This window comes from Canis lupus, chromosome 24 (genome assembly GCF_048164855.1).
Source record: "Canis lupus baileyi chromosome 24, mCanLup2.hap1, whole genome shotgun sequence".
Lineage (NCBI taxonomy): Eukaryota > Metazoa > Chordata > Mammalia > Carnivora > Canidae > Canis > Canis lupus.
In genome coordinates, this window is record NC_132861.1 from 26026907 (window position 1) to 26047170 (window position 20264).

The 20264-nt window shown below is 37.2% G+C and overlaps 1 protein-coding gene across 9 annotated transcripts in view; it reads left to right on the forward strand.

Annotated features, from left to right (window-relative positions):
- The window catches only part of LOC140615899 (uncharacterized), a 309775-nt gene that overhangs the window by 156544 nt on the left and 132967 nt on the right, over window positions 1-20264 (forward strand). For 4 of the 9 annotated variants that reach the window (XM_072795998.1, XM_072795999.1, XM_072796000.1 and 1 more), the window contains exons 6-7: window positions 1265-1341; window positions 2653-2715. The exons of the other annotated variants lie outside the window; for them this stretch is intronic. In XM_072795998.1, the coding sequence (XP_072652099.1) occupies window positions 1265-1341; window positions 2653-2715 (140 nt within the window). The remainder of the gene's footprint in view (window positions 1-1264; window positions 1342-2652; window positions 2716-20264) is intronic. 9 annotated transcript variants of the gene reach the window in all.

The following is a 20264-nucleotide window of genomic DNA, read 5'->3' on the forward strand; positions in this document are numbered from 1 at the left end:
GAGATTATAAGGGAAAGGGGGGGAACTGAGTGGCAAAAATTAGAGAGGAAGACAAACCATGAGAGACTCCTAACTCTGGTAAACAAACAAAGGTGTGCAGAAGGGGAGGAGGCTGGGAGATGGGGTGACTGAGTGATGGGGATTAAGGAGGGTGCATGATGGGATGAGCATTGGATGTTATACTATATGTTGGCAAATTAAATTTAAATAAAAAATTAAAAAAAGATATTTCAAACTACTGAAGCTTTGGGAATATATGTGCACTGTTGTAGTAGTCATCTTTCAGCTAACACGGACAACACGAAATGGACCATCAGCCACCAAGGGGCAAAGAATTCAGCTTGGGTGAAGACTCAGAGTTAGGACTACCACACCTCGTTGAGCCTGCCAGGAACCCCTGCTGTGTGGTCCTTGCCTGACTTCTCTAGTCTCCACCCTCTGACTGGCTCCTGAGCTCTGGGCCCTGTATCCTGCTACCTGGGAACATGAGATATGAACTCCTTCAGTAGCTCCATAGCCCTTGATCAGAGGGCAGCCAGTGGGGAAATAGACAAGCAGATGGTGGTTGAGGGGAGGAATAAGGAGTGCTCAATGATGTACATCCTGCTGCCTCTGGGGACAAGCTGGGAACACAAAAGGCATCAAACTCCCAATAGGTGGTCAGATGCTAGACTGTGGCTTGGGGGCTTTGAACCTGTCCCTGAGGGCTGAGAAGATGAGTATCTCTATTCAGGGCAAGCTAGCACAAAAGTTCCAGACCAAGGTTTTTCAAACTTGGGTGTCCATCAGAATTACCAGAAAGGCTTGTTGAAATACAGACAGGAACTCTGTGCTTACTTTCTGATCCAGTTGATCTGGGAGTGCAGCTCCAGAATTTGCATTTCTAAGAAGTGTCTAGGTGATGTTAATGTTGCTGGTGGGACAGGTTGAAAACCACTGTTTTTAAGCATGTTTTTTTTTCTTTTCTTCTTCTTCTTTTTTAAATAATTTGTTTATTTATTTATTCATGAGAGACACACAGAGAGAGGCAGAAACACAGGCAGGGGGAGAAGCAGGCTCCATGCAGGGAGCCTCATGTAGGACTTGATGTGGAATTTGAGCCCGGGACTCCAGGATCACGCCCTGGGCCAAAGGCACATGCTCTACTGCAGAGCCACCCAGGCTTCCCAAGCATGGGGTTTCTAATAGGATTTAATAGAATTTTCCACTTTTCCTCGATACATTTCTAAAAATCAATCTTTTAATGTATCTCCTTGCCTTTAAGGATTTTCATAGCATGCAAAAGGTTATTGCCACTCAAAGATGCAAGATTCGTGGTTTGGAAATATGACAGCAACCCAGGTAAAATAATTCTTAATTTGTTGGAACAAATTTGAATTTCATGTTATACAGCCACTGTGTGTATAGACAGCAATGAGCAGATGGTGAATGAATCTCTGCCAAGGTCAATGTCAACGATTCAAACTGTCTTTGTTTGCCACTCATGGCTGTAGTGCATTTTAAGTGAATACTCACATATTTTTTTTTGTGTGTGTATGAATACTGACATATTCTTATGCCAGGGTCACAAACTCAAAAGCCTAACTGGTCCAGGGAAGCAATTGCAAATGAGTGGAAAGAGCAGGGGGAGAGGGTGGTGAACTGATGGGCTTGTGTCCATTCAAGGGCAAACGCCTTCCAGGGCTCCAGCCGACTCTCATGCCAGGTAGGAATGTGGGGCTGTTTTGTCAGGTCTTCCAATTTTCAAGAGCGTCAGAAATCCAGACTTTTACGTGAGATCCCTTTTTTTTTTTTTAATGTCAGCCCTCTGAAGGCCCAACAAAACACATTTACAAGCCAGTTCTAAATTTACTTTTACCATCAAATAATACCCCACAATTTGAACATTAGTGAAGATTTTAGAAACATAGCTTTGGGGAATATCAAGTGCTCACTATTCAATATTTTAAAAAGGTTTAATTTAGTTTAAATATGTGACTGCCCTTTAACAGCAGTTTTATTATGATGAAGGAAAGGAAGTAATGGAGTATGGAGTTTCATTCTCAGGAGCAGGAGATGGAGTAGGAGTTTCTTCACAGAATAATGAAGACAAACTTGATAAAGTAGGCATTCAATGCCACGAGTACCTAATCCTGTGCCAAACAGAAATTGTATTTTCTGTGCTGCACATAATCATTATTCACATTTTTTACTAGCCTGAAAATCATGTGGGGGAAACAACCCTCCAGTTGTTGAAAGTAGATACAATTTTCCTAAAGTGAAACGATTTGCCATGAAAATGTTTTTATCCAAGGGCCAAAGTTGCTGTATGGCGGTGGAGGTGTTTACAGTCAACTCCCAATTATCTAGAACCAGGCTGTTGGATTTTCATATGAATTCTCTTTTCCCTCGCATACCCTATGACTATTTTATTGCTCGTACCATTGCCATCATAAGCCTGGCAGATGGAATGATAGGATTACAAGCAATTCTTTTAAGAGTCAAGTTGAGAAGTTCTTGGAATCTAAACCTAAATTTGAAGTTAGGGTTTTGGCATTTTTCATTTATACGTTTTCCTGCCAACCTTGCTTTCATTTAAGTAGCTGAGGATGACTAGGATTTGTGTTTCTTCTCTTTCCAAAACTCCCGGGATTTTTGGTGTTTTGCCTTGAGAGGAAAAAATGCCAATCTTTTTACAAGAGAAGCAACAAGATAAACAACGGATAACAATGAGAGGTAAGCAAAGGGTGGGTATATGGAAAGGCCAGTGATGTCGTTGATAAAGCACTTTGTGTCTCTAGACCTTAGTTTCTTCATGTAAAGAATGAATAAGATTGGCAAGATCAATGATTTTCCTCACTGTGCTCTGTTCCAGACTCTCCCTTGGTGTGCTGTTAGTAGATTCTTCTACGGATCGTAAAGGGTAGAGTGGTGCCTTTACCAGTCAAATCTTGCCTAAATGAAATTGAGCCGGCTTTAAACAACCTTCACAGTTCAGGGCTCCAGTAGGAGTTTTAGGTAGATATTAGTCATGAAAAGGAAAAAAAGTTAAAAGAGTAAAACAGGGGCACCTGGGTGGCTCAGTGGTTGAATGTCTGCCTTTGGTTCAGGTCGCGATCGCCGAGTCTTGGGATCAAGATGGGGCTCCCTGCAGGGAGCCTGCTTCTCCCTCTGCCTATGTCTTTGCCTCTCTCTCTGTGTCTCTTATAAATAAATATAAATAAATAAAATCTTTTTTTTAAAAAAAGAAAAGAGTAAAACAAACTGATAAACTTGTATATTATCCCTTTGAATTGATTAGAGCTAATGGAGCAAAAGAATTAGTGTTTTTCTCCCTTCATAGTCTGGAAAAACATGGCAAGGAATAGCATCTTTCCAATATCTTGTTATTGTTTTAAAGCGGAAGAGAATGATATCACACACTAGGTAAAAATAACCACAACTAGATTTCCTAGCTCTTTTTTTAATCACCGAATAATTGCAACCCATGAGGTCAAATGCAGTTGAAAATTAGCCACAAGCTTTTGGCACTGTAGTGATTACTTTGTGAAAGGAGTTTAATAACATCTTTCTCAACGGAAGCCAGCGAACTGGACCACATGATCATTCATGACTCCCTTTTATACTAACGGTCAGCACATATTTAGTCAAATGCTGTGATTAAATCGTTTGGAAGAATGTTAAGAGACACACGGAATGTAAGAGAAAATAACATAACTGTCTTAATGTAGATCAGCATAATTCTAGTATTGATTGCAAAGTTAATGGGAAAGGAGGGGACAACATATTTCTATTGAGTGTATACTATTTTTCCACGAGCTGGAAATGTGGGTGAACAAAATAAAGAAATCTTGCTTTTATAGATTCTACATAGTATACACACACACACACACACACACACACACAATGCTTCAAAAATGAATAAATCAGAATAAAGGAGTAGACAGTGATGTAGGAGTCCTGTTTCAGGTGTCAGGGGGTTCTCTCTCAGAAGATGGCATCCGGGCAGAGACTTAAATGAAATGGAGGAGGAAACCATGCCAAATTCTAGGAGAAGAATGTTGTAAGCCAGAGAGCAGAGAATATACAAACACTCTGAGAATGAGGATGAGCCCGATGATCTCAAGGAGCAGCTAGAAGGCAAATGGGACTGGAGAGACAAGTGGGGGTGGTAGGGGATCAGATCTGAAAGGAAACAAGTTATTTGGGGCCTCATGGTAAGCAGGTCAAGCAGTTTGCATTTCATCCTGAGTGTGTTGGGAAACCTTTGGAAGGTTGAAGAGAGAGTCAGTGATATGATTTAATTTATTTATAAAGAGTTGACTCTGCTACTATGTGAAGAGTAAAATTTGAAGATGGCAAGTGTGGAAACAGGGAGATCAACAAGGAGCTGCCCCAGGTAGCTGATGGTGGCTCCAGCAAGGACAGCTATGCAAGTGGAAAGAAAGATATGGTCAGATTTGTGGCATCTTTTTGTTAGAGCCAAAGGGGCTTGTTGATCAATGGGATGGGAGTGTAAGGGAAAGAGATATACCAAGATGACCCCCCACCCTACCCTAGTCTTTGTCTTTGTCTTCAAATGTACGGAACCCTTTTTTGGGAGGGCAAGAACATAAAGAGGAGGTGAGATGGAGGGATCAGGAGGGAAATTGCAGTTAAGTTTGCCTGTTAGGTATCCAAGGGAAGATATCAAATGGGAAGTTGGATATCTGTGTCTGGCATTTTGAGGAAAGGCTGAGGTTGGAGAATAAAAATTGGGGCATCATTAGTGTGTAGATTATACTTAAAGCTGCCAGCTTAGATGGCTTCTTGAGACAGTGGAAGGAAAATAGAAGAGGCTTTGTGACTGAGTCCTGTGGAGCACCAACATTTGGAGGTGGAGAGATCAATGTGTGGAGAGGAGACACAGGTGAACACCTTGGTGCCTGCTGCTTTATCCTGTTTTTTTTTTTTTTTTTTTTTTTTAATATGTCTATGTAATTCAGAGGAAATAGGTGCAGTTTAATAAGATTAAGTTCATTGTAATGAATTAAAATTCTCTGAAGTCCAGGTGTCTGGGTGGCCAAGTTGGTTGAGCATCTGACTCTTGCTTTCAGCTCAGGTCATGATCTCAGGGTCTTGAGATTGAGCCTCACATCAGCTCTGTGCTCAGCTACTAGTCTGTCTGTGAGTCTCTCTCTCCCTCTGCTACTCCCTCCTCTCATGCTCACTTGCTGGCTCTCTCAAAAAAATAAATCTTAAAAAATATCTCAGAAGTTCTCAACAGAGATCACTTTACAAATCTATCAAATGATAACCTCACTTAAAAACAAAATATAAATGGCCCACTGACCTAGCATGATATGACATTCAGCTATCTTAGCAATAGAAAGAATGCAGCAGTAGCCTATAAAGTTGCAAGTCATATCATCAAGATAACTAGTTTGATGATCATTAAAAAATACTATTTATTTGAATATTCCAAGACTAAGGTATAGATGCAAGTAATAAAGCTGGGATTGACTATTTGCTTATTAAACAGATAAGTTAAGACCGTGAATGGTGTTTGGTCTCAGAGTTTAGGAGACTTTTGAATTAAAGAGCAATTTAAAAGAAATCCAAATTAATAACAAAAAACTGAAACAATCCAATTAAAAAAATGGGCAGAGGATCAATAGACATTTTCCCAAAGAAGGCATATAGATGGCTGACCGACACATGAAAAGATGCTCAATATCACCAATCTTCAGAGACATGCAAGTCAAAACCACAATGAAATATCATTTCATATCTGTCAAAATGTCCCTTATCAAAAAGATAAGACATGACAAGTGTTGGTAAGAATGTAGAGAAAACAGAACGCTTGTGCACTGTTGGTGAGAATGTAAATTGGTATAGCCACTGTGGAAAATGGTATGGAAGTTTCTGAAAAAAATTAAAAAATAGAACTACCATCTGATCCTGCAGTTTCACTTCTGGGTATTTATCTGAAGAAAATGAAAACACTAACTTGAAAAGATATGGTCACTGCAGCATTATTTATAATAGCAAAGATGTGGAAACAACCTAAATGTTTGTATCTTTTGCAAAGTAATCACCACAGTATGTCTAGTTAACATCCATCCCCATAGAAAGTCACAGAATTTGGGGGGAAGAATGGAGAAAGGAATGTGGTATTTATGTACAGAATGAAATATTATTCAGCCATAAAAAAGAATGAAATTTTGTCATTTGCAACAACATGGATAGACCTTGAGGGCATTATACTAAATGAAGTAAGTCAGATGGAGAAACATAAATGCCATAATGTCATATGATCTCCCATGTGGAATCTAAAACAAAACAAAACAAAAAACTAGCTCATAGATACAAAGAACAGATTGGTGATTGCCAGAGGCAGGTGGTAGGTGAAATGGGTGAATGAAATAAAAAGGTACAGACTTCTAGTCATAATATAGGTAAGTCATGGAATATAATGTACAGCTTGGTGACTGTAGTTAATGATCCTGCACTTCATATTTGAAAGTTGCTAAAGGAGTAGATCTTAAAAGTTCTCCTCATCACAAGAAAAAAACTTCTATAACTATGTATGTGATGGATGTTAACTAGATTTGTTGTGATGATCATTTTACAATATATACAAATATTGAGCCATTATGTTGATACCTGAAACTAATATAATGTTGTATATCAATTATACTTCAATTTTTTAAAAAAGCAATTCACTTTATTTATTTATTTATTTATTTATTTATTTTTTTTTTTAAATTTTTATTTATTCATGATAGGCACACAGTGAGAGAGAGAGAGGCAGAGACACAGGCAGAGAGAGAAGCAGGCTCCATGCACCGGGAGCCTGACGTGGGATTCGATCCCGGATCTCCAGGATCGCGCCCTGGGCCAAAGGCAGGCGCCAAACCGCTGCGCCACCCAGGGATCCCAATTCACTTTAAAAAAATACATGTTTTTTTACCCCAGTGGAAACATGGCAAAGGATTTATACAGGCCAGTCAAAGGGAAATATATTAGGATATATGCTGGCATTTAGTATTAATCAAGTAAACACCAACTAAATGAAATGTCAATTTTAATATTTTGGGGTGGCAATATTTTTAAAAAGATGAATATATGTGGGGCATCCTGGGTGGCTCAGCGGTTTAGCACTGCCTTTGGCCCAGGGCCTAATCCTGGAGACCAGGGATGGAGTCCCATGTCGGGCTCCCTGCATGGAGCCTGCTTCTCCCTCTGCCTGTGTCTCTGCCTCTCTCTCTCTCTCTCTCTCTGTGTGTCTCTCAAGAATAAATAAATAAAATCTTAAAAAAAATGAGTATATGTGTATTCACATGCCTTAATGATGGGAATGTAAATTGGAAGAATTTTTCTAGACTAAAATTTCACAATTTATAAATAGCCATAAAATATTTAAATTCTTGTTGACAGGAAATCTACTTCTAGGAATTTATATTAAGAAAACATTCTGGGGTGCCTGGGTGGCTCAGTTGGCTAAGCATCCAACTCTTGCTTTCAGGTCAGATTGTGATCTCAGAGTCGTGAGATGGAGCCTCACCCCTGGAATATGTTGGGTTACCTGCTTTCCCTCACTCTTGGTGTCCTGCACCAACCCCCACCCCCTATTTGTGGTTGTGTGTGTACTGCTCTCTCTGTCTAGAAAAAGAAAAGAAAGGATTCTGAGTTAGGTACTAAAAAATTTATTGGAACGGTATTTGTAAAGGTGAGAAATTAGAAAAATAAGTGTACTGTGGTGAGGATTGGTTAAATTTATGGTATATGTATATGATGTGATTTTTCTACATGTTTTTGAAGACTTATATGTTTAGAAGATTTATAATATGGATACATGTTCACTGTATCCCATGAGAAAAAGCAGATTATTGAATACTGCAAACATTGTGATAGTAACTATTTTCGCACGCACATGCGTATATAAACATAGAGGACACAGAAAAAGATCTGAAAAGACTTTTACCAAAACATTTACAATAATTTTCTCTGGGTAGTAGATTGAGGTGTTTCTCAAGTTTTCCAAATATCTTTTACATTTTTTATAATTTCTGTAATATTCATGTATTATTCTTATATTTAGAATTTAAAAAATGTATGGAGATCTGAAAGGGAGATAACATTCTTAGACACTTGTTTCTCTGATAATACCATGTTTTAAAAAAATCTGTTCACCTATTTACTATTATTGGACATTTGTGGCTTAGAACCAAGGAACTTTTATAAGTGAAAGAATTTTGTGACTCATATGCAAAGGGTTCTCTTTTCTTCTTTCAACTTGATAGTGTGATGGTGATGTCCCTTGCTGCTTAATAATGACAGCTGTCATTGTACTGTATTATATTGCAGTCATACAATATACCACAAGGAGAATGTGAAATATGGCAATAACTGGTAGTTAGCAGGGCTGAATTAAGTAATTCTGAGTTCTTGGCATTGTATTAAATGCTAAATAGTAAAAGACTGAATAAATATGTTGAATCAATTATTTTCTTTTCGTTATGTGTGTTTTAATCTGACAATGCCAAAAGATGTAATTACAAAAGATTTCCTAGGCCAGAAATCTCAATTCTCTGAACTCTTAGCTTTAATCTGGAAATTGTTGATGTAAGGAGAGTTAGGAATTTAGATGGAGTGAAGGTCCTTTTCTTTAATTAATTAATAGAATCCATTTGGGGAAGTAATGTGAAAATTACTGTAAAATTCATCATAGGTAATGATGGGGGTGATGATCCATATAAAAAAGCTCAAACTTCTATGGCAAATATATATGTCTATATATATGTGTTGGCTCAAAGTATTTAATTGGCTAAAAATTATTTTAGGTCTGTAAATGGCATGTTTGTGAAATGACATTAAGTATGCTTTTCAAGACAGGATATTCCTGGCCTTAGGATAATTGTACAGTGACTCAGAAGAAACTAATATGAGTAAATGGTAAAGTAATTGAGGCAACCCCATATGTCATTCCAGCAAAAGGAAAGCAACTTTTCTCAAATCACCTCTAACATGTCCGTTTCCCCTGAATAACCCAGATAATTGCCATGATACTTCATTTCATTTGGACTATGGAGGCCTGACTTTTAGCTTTTGGTTTCTATATAGAACACAAGGAGAAAAGAAAAAAGAAAACATAAGCCCCCTCCTTTGTGGAATTTCTCAATGAAATTGCAAAGGGAGTAACTTTAGGTCTCTTGAGTGGCTCAGCTGGTTAAGCCTCCGACTTTTGATTTCAGCTCAGGTCATGATCTCAGTGTCACGATCTCAGGTTGGCTGGATGCTCAGCAGGAAGTCTGCTTGAAGATTCTCTCCCTCTGCCTCTCTCTCCACTCAAGTGCTCTCTCACTCTCTCTAAAATGAATACATAAATCTTAAAAAAATAAAAGAAAATGAAAAGGGAGTCACCAAAAAGTTGTAGAGTAAACCAAAGATCTTAACTTCTGTCAGAAGTCCTCTGAAAGAGATATTTAAATATGTTGAAGACAGGTTTTATGTTTTCTTTATTTAGTGCCAAAGTATTTCCATCAGTTTTGGTGAAACTAATCTGATAAAAGCACTATTTCTAATTAAGTGAAAGGAAAATATCTTTACAAGATTATAAATGAGTTTTAACACCTATCTATTTTAAGAAGTTGCATTGCCAGCTAACCTGGGTATTTTAGAATTTACTTCTCAAATATAAAAACAGAATTTGAACCATGCCATTGGTATGATTTCAGAATGTTTTAATGACAGGCTAAGACATACTTAATGAAACATACAAACTCTTTAAACAGAGCATGCACATTGATAGCCTTTGCAATGGGCTTGGGGCTGTGCACCTAATAATGTTTATTACTAATGTCGAGTCTTTTAGGCGACACATGAGAATTTTTTGGCTGTTGTCAGAGTGAAATACTTGAATTACCCCTATCTAGTCTCATTGTTTACAATCTCCTCTCAAGGTGTCAGTGTGCTTGAATTGTACTTAAAACACATAAATCTCTCTTCAAAGGTAGCTTGAGAGCCTGAAGTGGAGCCAGGGAGTTTTAAATGGAAAGGATAAGCCAGGCCTACTGAGTCCTCTCGAATGTAGATATTCCAGTTTGTTTAAATTATAGCACAATGTAGACCAAAGAATAAAATCTCTATGATAATTTAGCTAAAGAAAAAAGTATAGCTGCTGTTGAGAATAAAGCATTTGTAATCACCAAAGACTCTTAATTATTTAAGGCTACCTCAAATATATATTTTGGGGAGTAGTGGTTTGCAATTCCCCCACAGTCCTCAAACAAACAAATAAACAAACCAAGTCACAGACAGACACCTTAGTCATTAATCACACCAGCTAACTGGAATTTCTTATGCTGATCCAACTTGGAGAAGAGTAAAACTTGTGAAGTTAATGGAGGACTACCTGCCTTGATTCATCCTTTAAATTCTTGAATTCTAACAAGTATTCTCATGTATTCATTTGTGTTTCCCTCACTTCCCTATGTAACATCTACATCACAGATCTGCACATTTGGCATCTTTTAAAAAGATTTTATTTATTTATTCATGAGACACACACACACACACACACAGAGGCAGAGAGAGACACAGGCAGAGGGAGAGAAGCAGGCTCCATGTGGGGAGCCTGACTGGGACTTGATCCCTGGTCTCCAGGATCATGCCCTGGACTGAAGGTGGCGCTAAACCGCTGAGCCACGGGGCTGCCCACATTTGACATTTTTTAAAATCACAAATTATAATTCTGCACCCAAACCTGCAATATGTCAAACTGAGTTGAGCCCCACATATCTTTTGCTTGGCAGGAACTATTCTAGTGCTTAATGAAGGCTGCTTTGGCTGATCCTTCAGTGCCTTAATTTGTCTGGCCACAGTAGTTGGTTTTTGTCTTCTCCAGAAAATGGTTCTGTAGCCAGTGTTTTTTTTTTTTTTTTATTTATGTTGCTTCATAGCCATTGCATGCTTTGTTTTACTTGGAAGCCTGTTTTCTTTTGGCTTTTCTTGCCAGCAAATCATTCCCCACTTTCTGACTTTACCGTCTTTATTACAACAATCTGGGATTGGGGGTGGAGAAGTACAAATATGCATGCCACGATCAAAACACTCCTTTTGACATTTGGGTTAATGCCAAGACTTTGATATCTGAAAATGAAGCTAATACTTGAAAGAACCTTTCACACAGTTGACACAAATGTTACCTTTCCCACCGGTGTTACACAGGGCGATATAGTTTAATTAACACTTGCACATTCGTGTGTCAAAAGCTTTCTTACTCCTTGCTAATCTAAACCTTTCCTTGGTCATTATTTCCCAATAATCAGTGGCATGCTGGCACTCAGGGAATAATTGAAGTAACAATTATTCCTGTTTTTTTTTTTTTTAAAGATTTTATTTATTTATTTGGGGGGGTGGAGAGCTGGAGGAGGGGCAGAGGGAGAAGGAGAGAGAGAATTTAAAGCAGACTCCATGCTGAGTGCAGAGCTGAGACTGATCTCATGACTCCAAGATCATGACCTGAGCCCAAACCAGGAGTGCAGCCCTTAAACGACTGAGCCACCCAGGTACCTCAATTCTGGCTTATTTTTAGCTATGATTGGTAGAATAAAGACTGTGTTGATGCTTCTATTCTCAGCTTGCTGGCTTATGTATTTGGCCAAAGGTAGTTGCTATTTAAGAGAGATATATGAGAGGATATAAACAGGCTGTTGAATTTAAGTGAAGATTAGAATATAAAAACTGAAAACTGATATACTGATTATCTTCCCCCCTAAAATCAAGACCCTATTTTATTTTATTTTATTTTATTTTAGTCTCTTCACCATCTTGATTTATTTTTCCTAGAGAGTCAAAGATGGAAAGAAGCAGAGTCCATGAACAGTTGTCCCCTATCTAATCACTTTCAATTTTGCCATACTGCTTTATTTTCTTCATGACACTTGTTACTATCTGAAATTGTCTTCTGGATGCATTTGTTTGCTTGTCTACTCCCCTGTCCCATACTCACAAGAATGGGAGCTGCAGACTGTGGGGCCTCCTCTGTCTTACTCACCATTGGTATCACCAGCGCCTGTAGCTGCCTGGATCGTAAAGGGAATTCCACATGATCTGTTCAGTGTGTGAACACATAGTTGGCTATGTGACTAGAGTTCGAGGGCTCAAGTTGTGAAATTCTAAGTTCTGTGGATGGTGCAGAGAGACTTTCCTCCTAACTTTCAAACATTTTATTGGATTTATTTGGAATGCAATTTGAGAACAAAAAGCTACAAGAATTACTAGAGCAATGCATGCTTAAGTAAGGGAATGTATACGAAAAATATATGTGGGGACAGGAAAGAACAGACAAAATTTATAAAGATGAGGTGCTGATAGGGGATAAGGGTTTTCTCACATCGAGGTTTCTTTTTTCTGGAGAGCATTCTGATAGCATAACTCTCCTGGCTTCTCTTTGCCCCCTCATTCATTCTGCAATGGGGGAGTTAGAGTTACCTCTCATTGATGAGGTGGGAAGTAGAAGTTCAGTGCTTTCTCTTCTCCCTTCCTCTTGTGAGTGGGCTTCCCGGAGAGAATCTTCTTTGCATTTCCATGTCATAAATCTAACAGAGGCAAGTCCCCAGGCAATATAGGTATCTAGAATGGAGAAGTCTTTCCAATTTTGAAGTTCAGTATTATGAAGTTTACTTGTCCACTTTCTTTAGTAACACCTTTATAAGGAATAAAGGTAATATCTTGGCAACTGTAAGATAATAACAACAGCTCCATGGATGAAGGGGAGAAGTAGAATTATATTGTTTAAAGTTCTCATACTATACTTGAAGTGATATGAAGGTAGACTGTGATTAGTTAAAATGCATATTATAAACCCTAGAGCAATTACTAAAAAAAGAGATACATCAGTTGATGGAGATAAAATGGAATGCAAGAAAATATTCTACCAAAACCAAAAAAGGGTAAAAAATAACAGAGAAAAATGAAAACAATTAAGAAAAATAAACAAATAGCAAGATGATAGACCCCAAACCAGCCATATCAATAATAAAATTAAATGTAAAATGTCTATAAATATTCCATTAAAAGGAAAAGGTTGTCAAAGTGGATTAAAAAAATTAAGACCCAAATGTATGTTATATAGAAGAAAAGCACCGTAAGTATAAGGATAGATAAGTTCGAAGTAAAAGATATACCCTGAAAATACTAATCAAGAGAGAGATGGATTGCTTATTTTAGTATTACATAAAGAAGCCTACAGGGCAAGGAATACCAGCAGAGATAAATATGAAGAGTCAATTCATCTAGAAGGTAAAATAAACCTAACATGTATGTTCCTAATAACAGCTTTAAGATACATTAAACAAAAAAAAGTGGCAGAACTAAAAGCAGAAATAGACAAATTCAATAACTATATGTGGAGCTTTCAACACTTCCCAATAATTGGTAGAACAAGCAGAGAGGAAATCAGTAAGGATGGAGAAGACTTGAACGTTACCATCAACCTACTTGACTTACCTCACATTTATAGAAGACAAACTATACAGTGTATGATCACAACAGAACTAAATTAGAAATCAATTACAAAAAACATCTAAAAAATGTAAAAACATATGGAAATTAAACAGTATATTTCTAAATAATCCATGGGTTGAAGAGAAAATCTCAAAGGAAATCAGAAATTTTTTTGAATTGAATGGCAATGAAAACATGATATATCAAAATTTGTGAAATACAGCTAAAACAGTGATTAGGAGGAAATTTATAACAATAAATCCTAGGATTAGAAAAAAATAGAACTTTAATCAGTAAGTTTCACCTTAAGAAACCCGACAAGGAAGAGAAAATTAAACCCATAACATTTTGCATACACTTTTAGGTGATTCTGGAACCTTTTGAAGCCCATCATAAATTCAGATTAAGAATCCCTGATCCTAGGTTTGATCCTAAATTCATATCCCCATACCAGACTTCTTTCTTTAGCCCCAGAATGTCATATTTAAGTGATTTCAGGGCATCTACAATTAAGTATTTCACAGGCACCTAAAAGTTAAAACTTGTAAGAAGTAGTGCATTAACTCTTCCTCTTTCCTCCTATCCCCTTTCTTCCCTCTCCCTTTCCTTTTCTAAACCTAAACCAAAGAATAGTACCACCATTCACTCAGCTGCAAAATCCTCATCTTCCCTCTCCCTCATTCACACAGCTAACCAATTACTAAATACTGTTTATCCTATCATCTAAAATTCCTCAAATCCACCTATTTTTCTGCATTCCTATTGCCACTGTCCTAGAGTGGGTCACCAACATATCCTAAGTAGATCATATAATAATTCCCTAATTTATTCTCATTGTCTCCTGGATAATCTGTTCTCTGATATTTTCACCTTTAATAGGTAGTCAGGGTGAGATTTCAAGAAGAGTAATGTGATCTTATTGCACCTCTGTTTATAATCTTTCTCTAGCTTTGCTGTGTTCTTGGGGTTAATTCTTGTGCCTTGGCTCATAAGACCTTTCATGATTGGGGCCCTACTTATCTCATGGACTTCACTCTCTCTTCAAGTTCTGCTATTAATTATACAATGTTTATTTAAAAAAAAAAGACTTTGAGAGAGAAAGAGCAAGCACATTAAGTGGGGGAGGGTCAGAAGGAGAGGGAGAAGCAGACTCCCTGCTGAGCAGGGAGCCCAATGGACGTGGGGCTTGATCCCTGGACCCCGAGATCATGACCTTAGCTGAAGGAAGATGCTCAACCAGCTGAGCCACCAATAATTTTGGTGAGCCCCTGATGTTAACTTTATAATGAACTTCTTCCTGTTTTCCTTAGTTTCATGCTTTCTTTTTCTTCCAGACCTTCCAGATGCTATTCATTTTGTCTGGAATATTTTTCCTAGCCCATTTCCCTTTGCCCTTCTCCCTCCACATTTTATTGGATCATTCATACTCATCCTTTAAACCTAGTTTAGCTACTATTTCTCAGTCAGGATCTCCAGATCTTCTTCCTGTTGCTCGTTTGTCTTCATCTCCAAAGGATTCAATGTCCCCACTAAGAATCTCTTTGCATTTTATCATTTCAAATTGTAATTTCTGACTTGTTAATCTCCCCTACGGGGCTGTAATATAATGTTTGTCCTTGTGGATAAAATCATGGTGTATTCTTTTTCATAATTTAGGGTAATATAGGAAGGATTCTGGAATTCTTAATCATCTGGGAAAATATATGGTAAAAATAATGCAAGCATAAAGTAAGGCTGATAGACATTCCATGAATATTTGTATAATGAGTGTAATTTATTTGTGATTACGTATTGTCATATGTCATTATCATAACGGATACTCTTACAAATTTTTTTCTCTGTTCCATTGACAAAGAAAACATAATCGTTTTGTTAATAAGTGTTGGTGGTGTGTTGGATAGATTATGAAGGGAAATTAAATGTTCATGTCTTCTCTCAATTTTCCGTGTAGTTAATTATATTTTCTCTTCACTGAGAATTCTGATCATAGAGTTATGGATATTCGGTTGAGAATCTATGATATAAAAAGCTCAGCATCCCAGCTGAATGCAAAATTGATGGGGTTTTGACTATGCTAAGCCATTTTGCCTGCCTTCCATTTTTCTGTTATTAAGTTATAATTGCCCATTCTCTCCTGCCCCTTTGCTATGAACATCCAAATGGTTAGTACTAAAATTACACTATGCCATCACCAAATGTCCAGCACCAGATCCTTATTAGGCTAATAACAGATTCATTAGAGATTAGAAGGGGTCAGTATGCCCTTTTGGCGTGGCTTTCGTACTCTGTACTCTACTTTGGTGGAAAAACAAATCATTAAAATAACGTTATGCACGAATAGTCATTAAACCATGTTATAAACATTTGGCTCATTTAACTATGTCTGGGGTTGGGCATGTTTGTTCATCAAGTTATCCTGATAAAAGTGGCAAAGAATTTTGGGTTGTTTTAAAAATAACCTATGGTCATGTGCTCATAATTTTTGTTTTCTTTATAACACTGTAGGAAGGAAATCAATGGTAAAGTCAAGGGTGTTAAGGATAGTCGAGCTATATTATTGTGTCATCGCTAACCGTAAATATAACACATCTAGAAATGTTTTGCTCTTCCATAACCCTCGAGCTGTAAGAAGGAAAAGAATTATCATACAGAAAATGAATTGGATGCAGACCTTATAGGTATTTAATTTCCCATAAGTATATTATTCTAATAAAAGCTATTGCCAACAGATTAAAGCTTTTACTTTTAATAGATTTGAACATTTTCATCTGATGTTGGCTTTTTGAATTGTTATTTTTTGGTCACTCCAGTCAATGATCAGTTTATTGATGTCATTTACTCATTTATTCATTCACCATATGTTTATTTACTTAGTATATGTCAGAGACTGCTGTTGAGGTTCCAGAGATGAATAACATACAATCTGTGATGTCAGGGGGCAGAGCTATGAGTAGAGGCTCTGGGTACTCTATGCATCTTTGTGTATATATTGGACTTCCTTCTCTGATAGGAACTGTAGGGCATGCTCCCTGGCCACCATTTGAGGAGAACGCTTGTCATGGTGCCTCTCTCTGGAACTCTGTGGGCCTGGTAGGGGAATGTCTAACGCAACTGTGGCTGCTCTGGGTTGGATGCTCTCCCTCTAAAATATTCAGAGGACTCTAAGTCTGGCTCTGGATCATCATTTTCCCTCAAATAAGTACTCTAATTATATTTAGGTTTCTATTGATCTTTAATTTAGAAAGAGGTTTCGCTGATGCATTACATTTGTTGCTCTGCAATGTCAAAGAATACTATCATTATGATTGGTATCATTTATAGTAAAGAGGAAGATGCATACAACAGAGCTGAAGATTTATAGCCCCTCTCCCAACTGACATGGGCTTGTATTGGGACACTACCTCTAGATTGGTACAACCCACATGCCAACAGAGTAGATAGATTTCTTTGGGCCTTTAAAATTTTGTTACATTTTGTGACTCAAAGGTTTTTTTTTTTTTTTTTTTTCTTTTTTTCCTCTTGGGAATAAAAATATGTTTTTCCCCCATTTTACAGGCAAACCACTTCAATAGAACATGGCTGGCGGCCATATGGTCGTATATGAATCCAACAACTAATTTAGCAAAGAAAACTGCTGTAACAAGTTTTGTATATGCCATCCCAGGTATTACTTTGATGATAAACGAGGAGATGATTGCCAAGAAAATGATAGTAACATTTATAAAAAGGCATGTTCCCTTTAGTCATTTAATGATGGTCAAATTATTAGTTACCATCTATTTGAAGTAAAGTCCGTGGCACTTGTAGGAGGTACTTAACACTTTTTATATATAATTTTATAGCAAAAATATGGTGTTAATTTTCAAGCAGCTTACAATCTAGTAAACTTTTGAATGAGTGCTTGTATTACCCTTATCTGGAACTTCTAGGTCTAGACTTTTGGCTGGCATGACTTCCAGAACTGGCTTTATGACTATATTTCAGAACTGGTGTTCCTAGCCAAAACTAATAAGCATGGAATGGCTTAAAGATGGAAAAACAAAACAAAACAAAAACCGAATTAACTAAACACATTAGAATCTCATAAAGAGTTATTAGGAATTTTTGGGAAATGGCTCATCTCAGTTTTTGTTTTATGTTACAGGCTATTGCTTCTGGATGGTTCCTTCTGCTCTGACACTTGTAGAATCAAAGCTTTAGCTCGACAGCCATCACTCTTCACATGCAGGGAGCATGATATGTAGTTAGAATTCTTTTCCTTTATAATTCCTTGGCATCAGGAGTAGATAAAAGGGAAAGCAAGGGGATCCCTGGGTGGCACAGTGGTTTAGCGCCTGCCTTTGGCCCAGGGCGCGATCCTCAAGACCCGGGATCAAATCCCACATTGGGCTCCCGGTGCATGGAGCCTGCTTCTCCCTCTGCCTATGTCTCTGCCTCTCTCTCTCTCTCTCTCTCTGTGAACATCATAAATTAAAAAAAAAAAAAAAAAAAGGGAAAGCAAAAGTATTAGGGTATTTTGTGAATTTTATTTACACTTTACCGAAAGGTGACTGTTTAACCTCCATCTGGGGGAAAATAAATACACCATAGTCACTCATAGATGTGAGAATTACACATTTATAACTACATGAACACTAAGGAATATTTCCTCTGAATAAATCTATAGTAGTTTGTTTTTATCTAATTTTATCAGCTATTTTCAGTAATGTCGCTAGTTAAACATTTAGATAATTTATTGAATGTACCATATAAATAATCTTGGTTGAATTTCTGAACTGAACTTGTCATCTGGTGCCAAAATTATAATACAATTCAAATGAATAGGATATTAATACTATGATGACAATTGAAGAACTATTCACAAAATACCAACAAGTCTGACTTCTGGAAGGAGACAGAAACACTTCCTTAAAATATTTTATAAGCTGCTATTTGAACAATGGAATTAACAAATAAAATTTTTAGAAAATCACTAAAATGTATGCCATTATATGTTCCATGTATGAAGCATGACAGCCAATTACAACTGAAGTCATACAACCCCGAGATCAGAGAGCAACAAACTGTAATGTGTTCCAGTGCTGTTTCTTTTTGAGAAAGTTTTTATGTGCACAGCAGTAATGCACAGGGGTACAAATGCTGTGAAAGGGTTAAATGCTTAGACCACCATTCTTTCAGACTTTTCTTCATGAATCTCTTGACTTTCAGTTTAGCATGGTGTGACTCTTTCAATATGTAAAAGTCATGACTTGATCCAGAAAGTTTACCAAAACGTTTACTTTAAAAAAAAATTTTTTTTTAGCCTAGCATCTAGTACTCCAGGGCATTTACAAAACAGTATGGATTCCTTACAGAATACCCAAAATGCACTACTTATATAAGAGGAGAGAAGCTTAGGAAAATCTTAGAAAAAGATTAGATTAGAGTATGCAGTAAATCATGGTTTAATTTCTCTGTAAAAACCTGTTTTACACTGGTTATTTCATCTAGCTTTGAATTCAAATTCAGACTTGGAGCAAATGGTCAGATTTTATATTTCAAAACACAATTACTTTTTGTGGCTACAGAAGAATGAGTGTTATAATGGAGAGAATTTCTAATGTGGAGGAAAATTATCCACCACCGGCTAATCTCAGTTGAATTTAAAATGGAAAAAATAATCACAATCTGCCTTTTGAGGCTCCTGTGAAAATTAATAAAATGAAAAGTAGAAAAATCAATCTTGGTGAATATTTATTTTAAGAGGCTGGCAGAGCAAAGGGTGATAACAACATTGTGTCTAATTGCAACCCACATTCTTTAGAAGGCAGTATCTAATGTTTAGTGTTTTCTGGACTTGCCACATCTTAGTAGGAGTTTATATTGAAGTATGTTAGAAGTCTAAACTTTAAAGGGATGGAGAAACATTATCCTTTATATATCATCAGAGTGATCTCTCTAAAAAGCAAAATTTATCATTTTACTTTAGTGCTAAAAATTCCTCAGTGATTTCTCTATTATATTCATTCAAGAAACACATTGTGCGGGATCCCTGGGTAGCGCAGCGGTTTGGCGCCTGCCTTTGGCCCAGGGCGCGATCCTGGAGACCCGGGATCGAATCCCACGTCAGGCTCCCGGTGCATGGAGCCTGCTTCTCCCTCTGCCTGTGTCTCTGCCTCTCTCTCTCTCCCTCTGTGACTGTCATAAATAAATAAAAAAAAATATTAAAAAAAAAAAGAAACACATTGTGTATACCCTATTGTATGATGCATTTTTGATTATCCTTTTTAAGCTTTGGTTGCCATAATCCCAAGATATGCCCCATACTTCACTTATACCACATTTCCTAATGTTCCAGGTTCTCCTAAGCTTTCCTGCCTTCATATATGTTATATGATATGCCATATGCTCACGACCTTCCATCACTAACCTATGAACTTTTATTTGACCTTCAAACCTCAACTTATATCACCTACTTTACATATCTCTTCGTAATCTTCTAATTACCTAATAGAATGCTATATTTGGTTTATGTCTCTCCCCACCCCATATTCTGTGAGTTCCTGAAGTGTAGGTTCCCTATTCTATATACATTTGTATCTCCAGAGCCTAGCTCAGTGTTGCTGATTGAACAAATAAATAAATAGAGAAACTCTGGTATGAATTATGCAGCATCTCTCTGGTAGCATCTGGAGTTAGGTGCTAAAAATATATTGAAGTACTTCGCCTTCCTAAGGTTTGGAACTGAGGAGGGATGGAACCAAGAATCAGGCATTTGAAGATTCAAGTGATAGCTTTGTTAATGACAAAGGCTG